The 7,912-nt window shown below is 59.2% G+C and overlaps 1 protein-coding gene across 4 annotated transcripts in view; it reads left to right on the top strand.

The window, feature by feature from the left end:
- Positions 1-645: 645 nt before the first annotated feature.
- The window catches only part of CELSR2 (cadherin EGF LAG seven-pass G-type receptor 2), a 27,670-nt gene continuing 20,403 nt past the window's right edge, over positions 646-7,912 (top strand). For all 4 annotated transcript variants that reach the window (XM_057500561.1, XM_036916663.2, XM_036916662.2 and 1 more), the window contains exon 1: positions 646-4,178. In XM_057500561.1, coding sequence (XP_057356544.1) covers positions 887-4,178 — 3,292 coding nt within the window. In that variant the 5' untranslated portion in view covers positions 646-886. The remainder of the gene's footprint in view (positions 4,179-7,912) is intronic.

The following is a 7,912-nucleotide window of genomic DNA, read 5'->3' as shown; positions in this document are numbered from 1 at the left end:
CAGTCTGACCCAGGAACTAAGAGAGGGGACAGCAGTGAGGGCCTGCATCAGTGACTCTCACTAGCCTTCATAGGTTGTGTGTGAGATGGGCCCTTGGCTTCCAAGAGCCTTTCAAAATGTTTTGAAAACCTCTAAGCATACATAGGGTACTGTCACCATTATTAACATTCGCTGTCTGAGTTGTAGCTGCTAATTCCCCTCTCGGATATGGTAGGGATCTGGCACCCGCCCAGGAGCAGTCCTGGGGAAGGCCTGGGATGGGAAGGCGCGCCAGGAAGAATCCCAGAACAGCGGTGCGGGGCCGGGCGCTGGGTGGGGCCCGCCTCCCTCGGTACCGCTGGCGTCGCCGCTTTAAGACGGCGGCGGCGCGAGCAGGTCTATGGTAATGAGCCGCAGCCGCCGCCGCTCTGCAGAGCTCGCCCGCCCGCCCAGGAGACCAGGGAGCGTGCGGCTGGGCCCGGGGCCGCGGAGACCGCAGCAGCCGCGGTGGGGACACGGGGCGCAGGGCCATTGGGGAAGGCTGGGGCCGGGCCAGGGGCCGGGTGTGCGGCTCCGGAGGCGCAGGTGGGCGATCCCGCAGGGGCTGAGGGGGACACCCAGGGGCTTTGGGGGCCGGCAGGGCCAGGGGTGCGCGGGCGCAGGTGGCGAGAGCCGGGCGCGTAAGTGGAGGCGCGGCCCCAGGGCGCGGTGTTCGCGGCGACCCGGGCGCGGGCCTGGATCGGGCAGCAGTGCGAGCCCGGACGCGTCGTCGGGCGCAGGCCCCGCGGGGTGCACGGTTGGCCCCCGGGGCCCGGCGCCCCGGCCCGGCATGAGGCGCGGCGGCGTGGGCAGAAGCCGGAGGAGGAGCCGCCGCCGCCGCTGACCCGGCTGGCCAGGAGCAGGAGCGATGCGGATACGCGCAGCCCGCGCCGCCTTTGCAACGCCGCTGCTGATACTGCAGCTCCTACCGCCGTTGCTGGCAAACCAAGTGGGGCCCTGCCGTTCCCTGGGCCCCGGGGGAGGTGGCTCCTCGGGCGCCTGCGCCCCCGTGGGCTGGCTCTGTCCAGCCTCAGCGTCAAACCTCTGGCTGTACACCAGCCGCTGCAGGGACGCGGGCACCGAGCTGACTGGCCACCTAGTGCCGCACCACGATGGTCTGAGGGTCTGGTGTCCGGAACCCGGGGCCCACATCCCCCTGCCACCAGCCCCTGAAGGCTGTCCCTGGAGCTGTCGCCTCTTGGGCATTGGAGGCCACCTTTCCCCACAGGGCAAGCTCACCTTGCCCCACGAATACCCATGCTTAAAGGCCCCACAGCTGAGATGCCAGTCCTGCAAGCTGGTGCAGACCCTGGGGCCCAGGGCAGGGGAAAGGTCAGCAGGAGAGACCCTGGGCGGGCGTCGGAAGAGGAATGTGAATACAGCCCCACAGTTCCAGCCCCCCAGCTACCAGGCCACAGTGCCTGAGAACCAGCCGGCGGGTACCCCTGTGGCATCCCTGCGGGCCATCGACCCAGATGCGGGTGAGGCTGGTCGCCTTGAGTACACCATGGATGCCCTCTTTGACAGCCGCTCCAACCATTTCTTCTTCCTGGACCCAACCACTGGTGCTGTAACCACCGCTGAGGAGCTGGATCGTGAGACCAAGAGCACCCATGTCTTCAGGGTCACAGCACAGGATCATGGCATGCCCCGACGCAGTGCCCTGGCCACGCTCACCATCTTGGTGACTGACACCAATGATCATGACCCTGTTTTTGAGCAGCAGGAGTATAAGGAGAGTCTCAGGGAGAACCTGGAGGTTGGCTATGAGGTGCTCACTGTCAGAGCCACAGATGGTGACGCCCCTCCCAATGCCAATATTCTGTACCGCCTGCTGGAGGGGCTGGGGGGCAGCCCCTCTGAAGTCTTTGAGATTGACCCACGCTCTGGGGTGATCCGAACCCGTGGCCCTGTGGATCGGGAAGAGGTGGAATCCTACCAGTTGACAGTGGAGGCAAGTGACCAGGGTCGGGACCCCGGTCCTCGGAGTGCCACAGCTGCTGTCTTCCTGTCAGTGGAGGATGATAATGACAATGCCCCTCAGTTCAGCGAGAAGCGCTATGTGGTGCAGGTCCAGGAGGATGTGACCCCAGGGGCCTCAGTACTCCGGGTCACAGCCTCAGATCGAGACAAGGGCAGCAATGCCTTGGTGCATTACAGCATAATGAGTGGCAATGCTCGGGGACAGTTTTACCTGGATGCCCAGACAGGGGCTTTGGATGTGGTAAGCCCTCTTGACTATGAGACGACCAAGGAGTATACCCTCCGAGTTCGGGCCCAGGATGGTGGCCGCCCCCCACTCTCCAATGTCTCAGGCCTGGTGACAGTGCAAGTCCTGGATATCAATGACAATGCCCCCATCTTTGTCAGCACTCCCTTCCAGGCTACTGTCCTGGAGAGTGTCCCCTTAGGATACTTGGTTCTCCACGTCCAGGCCATCGATGCTGATGCTGGTGACAATGCCCGCCTGGAATACCGCCTTGCTGGGGTTGGGCATGACTTCCCCTTCACCATCAACAATGGCACAGGTTGGATTTCCGTGGCTGCTGAGCTGGACCGAGAGGAGGTTGATTTCTACAGTTTTGGGGTTGAAGCCCGAGACCATGGCACCCCAGTGCTCACTGCCTCAGCCAGTATCAGTGTGACCATCCTGGATGTCAATGACAACAACCCAACCTTTACCCAACCAGAGTATACGGTGAGGCTCAATGAGGACGCAGCTGTGGGTACCAGTGTGGTGACAGTGTCAGCTGTGGATCGTGACGCCCACAGCGTCATCACCTACCAGATCACCAGTGGTAACACCCGCAATCGCTTCTCCATCACCAGCCAGAGTGGGGGGGGGCTGGTGTCCCTCGCCTTGCCGTTGGACTACAAACTTGAGCGGCAGTATGTACTGGCCGTCACTGCCTCTGACGGCACGCGGCAGGACACAGCACAGGTGGTGGTGAATGTCACTGATGCCAACACTCATCGTCCCGTCTTTCAGAGCTCCCATTATACAGTGAATGTTAATGAGGACCGGCCAGCAGGCACCACAGTGGTGCTGATCAGTGCCACAGATGAGGACACAGGTGAGAATGCCCGCATCACCTACTTTATGGAGGACAGCATCCCCCAGTTCCGAATTGATGCAGATACCGGGGCTGTCACCACCCAGGCTGAGCTGGACTATGAGGACCAAGTGTCCTACACCCTAGCTATCACTGCCCGAGACAATGGCATTCCCCAGAAGTCTGACACCACCTACTTGGAGATCCTGGTGAATGATGTGAATGATAATGCCCCTCAGTTCCTGCGGGCCTCCTACCAGGGCAGTGTCTATGAGGATGTGCCACCCTTCACCAGCGTCCTGCAGATATCAGCCACTGACCGTGACTCTGGCCTAAATGGCAGGGTCTTTTACACCTTTCAAGGGGGCAATGATGGAGATGGAGACTTCATCATAGAGTCCACATCAGGCATTGTGCGAACGCTGCGGAGGCTGGATCGTGAGAATGCGGCCCAGTACATCTTGCGGGCATATGCAGTGGACAAAGGGATGCCTCCAGCCCGCACACCCATGGAAGTGACAGTCACTGTGTTGGATGTGAATGACAATCCACCTGTTTTTGAGCAGGACGAGTTTGATGTGTTTGTGGAAGAGAACAGCCCCATTGGGCTGGCTGTGGCCCGTGTCACAGCCACGGACCCTGATGAAGGCACCAATGCCCAGATCATGTACCAGATCGTGGAAGGCAACATCCCTGAGGTTTTCCAGCTGGACATCTTCTCTGGGGAGCTGACTGCTCTGGTGGACTTGGATTATGAGGACCGGCCTGAATACATCCTGGTCATCCAGGCCACGTCGGCTCCACTGGTGAGCCGGGCCACAGTCCATGTCCGCCTGCTTGACCGCAATGACAACCCCCCAGTGCTGGGCAATTTTGAGATCCTCTTCAACAACTATGTCACCAACCGCTCCAGCAGCTTCCCTGGGGGTGCCATTGGCCGTGTGCCTGCCCACGACCCTGACATTTCAGACAGCTTGACTTACAGCTTTGAGCGGGGAAATGAACTCAGCGTGGTCCTGCTCAATGCCTCCACGGGCGAGCTGCGGCTGAGCCGGGCGCTGGACAACAACCGGCCTCTGGAGGCCATCATGAGTGTACTGGTGTCAGGTAAGCGACACTGAGGTGGAGGTGGCCTTTGGGGGAGAGCCTGGGCAGCCTTCTAAGGAGGAACCACTGACTGCCTCTCTGCCTGGTGCCTGGTGCCGAGGTTGAGGGGTGAGAAGCAGCTTGGGAAGGAGCCCTTGGAATCCTGGCAGCTGGTGCAGGCCCCGCCTGCCACTCCAGGCTGGGCTGGGCTGCTTCGGTTGGCTGCCCCCTGCCTGCCAGCCTGTGACGCGGTAGGGGAAGTACTGTGAGGCTGCCCTGGCTGTGGCTGCCAAGAATTGTGAAAAAAGGCATGTGGAAGACTGGGGGACCAGGAGAGCTGGGGGAGGGGTGGAGAGGACAGTGGCTGGGAGAGGCGAGCCAGCCCCCTCAGCACCCCTTCACGCCCGGCAGGAGATTCCTGTGATCTCATACAGCCTTCTGACAGAATTGAGGGCTTTGGGGGCACAGGGTTGCCACCACAGGGTCAGGACCCTGCAGTTGGGCCTCTTTTGGCCCCTCTGGCTCCAGACTGAGCCGCAGACCAGGCTGAGGGGGACTTTGTCTAGTGCATTCTTTTCCCTCCAGGCAGAAAGAGGCTGGCCTGGCCCCCCCTTCAAAGCTCTCGCAGGAAGTGAGGGCTGGGCTCATTGTCTCTGTCCAAACAGACCCCACTGTCATAGGCCATGATTCGGGGTCCAGCTTGGGGGAAGGGCTGCAGTGAAGCCAGGGGCAGGCTGAGGCTTCCTGGGCCCCTTTGCTACCCAATGGGCTGTTCTTAGGACTCTAGGCTTTCCCTGCTGGCTGTGACCAGCCTGGGCTCAGGGAATGGGGTGTGGGGACCAGGATGGGCCAGTCCACTGGTAGCCTTTGAGAGCAAAGCCCCCTGATCTCATGAGGAGAGAACGGAGTCTTGGGGCATGGGAGCCTGGCCAGGACCCAGGCTGGGCATTCCTGCTGCTTGGCCAAGCGCTCAGCCTGCAGACTACCTGGACAGAAGGGCTGGGGGAGGAGAGTGGGGTGGGGGCGCCAGTCTGTCTTTTCTGTCAGCTGTGGGGAATGAGTGCATCAGCAAGGAGAGGGCTGGCTCTAGGTTTCTGAGTCCCTTCCCTAAGCCTGTGAACAACCAGGATGCTCATGAGGGCCCTTGTTAGCAGCACCCTGGGAATGGATGGGCCAGGGCACCCCCCACTCCAGACACACCAGGGAGGGGAGGAGGAGACAAGCCTGGCAGGCCTCCATGGCCACTCCAGGGAGTCTAGGCCTGGAGCAGGGTGACATGCATGCGGTGGCTTCGGCCCCCTCTGTGCTCATGGTCCTTGGACAGCCACCTCCCCTGCCCCACTCCTCAGGTGGACATGGGAGCCAGAGTGTGTGAGCTTTGAGAGGTCATGGACAAGGCTCTGTGTCCTTGAAGCTTCTGTTTCTCCTCTGGGAGGAGATAGTGAGAAGCTGGAGTTCCTATAGCCCATATCCTCTGCTAAGAGAAGCAAGGCAGTGGGAGGTGTAGGAAGAAGGGGCTTCTCCCTCTGTCCTCCCCAAGCCTGCCCTAGGTGAGAGTGACAGGACCCTAAGGATTGGGGACTGAAGCGACTCTACCCAGCTCTCAAGCTCTTACCAGAGCAGAGCCCCAGACTTTGGCTCTGCTGGGATACAGGGAAAGGCCTTGGCTGGCCCTCCAACCCTATCCCTACCCTGTTCCCTCAGCCCTGACCCTTGGAGGCAGTCACCATGGCAACCCAAAGTTCAGGGAGGCTGGGGTTAGGGGGAATTGACTCCCACCGCCCCTGTTTGTTTTCCTTCTCTTGTTCTTTGGCTCTTCTTTCTTTCCTGCCCCTGCCTGTGGTGGCTCTTCTGCACTGCCACAGTCCATTGCTCTCTCCCCATCCCCTGGGTGGCTCTCTCCTCCTTTCCCCCTTTCTCCATTGCTGGTTCTTTTCCTGGGCCTTTGTCTTCCTTAATCATTAATGCACAATTTAACATAATATGTCCTATGTACTATAATATGCCTCTCTGACTTCCCTGTCTCTTGTTCCCTGTGCCTGCAGCTGCCCCAGCTTGGGATGGATGGCTCTCCTGAAGCCTAAATTCTCCCTGCCCCTGTCTTACTCTGCTAGGACACACAGGAGCTCCTGTCCATGATCTGGTCAGTCCCTAGACTAGCAGACCCCCTGCAGGTCTACAGTCTCCACTGGCATATCTGCCAGGGGAAATGAGGTGTGGAGTCCAGTTGTGACTCCTGTACTCACTGCTGCCTTTGCGCCTTAGGGGTGACCCAGGTCAAGGCAGGGAAGAGGAACAAAGAGGAAGGGGACAGCAGCAGGTTGACTGCTGGGATGGGAGACAATAGCAGAGGGGACAGGTGGCCACAGATGGCGGACCAGATGGGAAGCAACAGAGACACACTGGGTGAGGAGCACAGGTGGGGCCTGGGATGGTGGTGGACAGGAAACCGGGGAGAAGGGCGTGTTCCAGGACTGAGTTGTGGTGAGGTTTCTCTTGCTTGTTGGCCTTGGTTGCTGCCTCCCCTCTCTAATCACTTAGGAGCACTCTGTGTGGATTCTTGGGCTGCACCCTGTCCCACTAAGGAATCATCTGGCAGAGGCCCCAGAGAAGCCAGAGGCCTGTGCCAGCTCCATACCCGAGTCCAGGGAGTTCTGAAAGAGGGAGGAAAGTAAAGCCTGAGGCCATAAATCTGGGCAGGCTTCCTGGAGTAGGTGAGTTTAGGGCAGGTTAGAAAACTAGAGGACTGTGGGCTGGTATCTGGATAGGCCAGGTGGGAAGGAACAGGCTGTTTGGTAGCTGTGAAGCCAGAGTGGGCAGAGCAGAAGTGGGTGATGGCAAGCAGACTTGCCGTGTGCTGGCGGGAACAGGCGGGCCCTGGCAGTCTCAAGCAAGGAGGCTGGAGGGCAGGTGGGCGGCGGGCCGAGGACATGGCTGAGACGGGTGTTTGCTTTTACCCTTCCCAGGCTTAACTGAGTCACCTAGTGTAGTCAGCCACTTCAAGTAGGTATGACATAGAAGCATAGACTATTCCCTTTCTACTCCCACCCCACCCCAGAAACACCAGCTCCTGCCCCATTCCTGCCAGTGTCCTTTTCAGTATCTACAGAGCCCCTCCTGATGTGTTTTAAAGACCTTTTTTTTTGCTCTGGAAACTGAGTATATTCTCATCAATATCTTAATATTTATTGAACACCTACTATGTGTAGAACATTGTGGTAAATTAAAAAAATATATATCCCTATAGCCCTTCAAGCCATTTTCCCCTCCCCTTGGCATCCAGCTTTCAATTTTGAGCTAAATAAAACCCATTGCTGGTGTGTATGCATTCAGATGTGTATGGTATTAATGGGCTTAGGGTGTGGGGTGAACTGAGACACTGAGTGCGTTAGGATCTAACTATTTATTAGTGAGTATGTGGCAGGCATTCGGCTGTAATGTGGTGAGCCAAGTGGGTGATAAGCAGTCAGAGGCCCTGTGGCCAGAGGAGAGGTCAGCGGGGCTCTGTCTGAAGTCTCAGGTTGGAAGCTGCCCAGGCCCTTCATCTCTGCCCCCCATACACATCAGGGCCATGGGTGGTACTGCCTCTGGTATGGTGGCTCAGCTGGATTTCCTGGGGTGGGGCCCCCCAGGCTATCCTCAGCAGCCCAGAGAGTTGGGCGGGAAGAAATGCTTTGTGTGGGGTGTTGCCATGGTGATAGCAGGCTTGAGCCCAGGCAGCCAAGGGGCTTAGTGGGAGGGGGACTGGGTGCCCC

This window comes from Manis pentadactyla, chromosome 4 (assembly GCF_030020395.1).
Source record: "Manis pentadactyla isolate mManPen7 chromosome 4, mManPen7.hap1, whole genome shotgun sequence".
Lineage (NCBI taxonomy): Eukaryota > Metazoa > Chordata > Mammalia > Pholidota > Manidae > Manis > Manis pentadactyla.
Note: the sequence above shows the minus strand (reverse complement) of the source record. Positions and strands in the feature narration are given on the sequence as shown.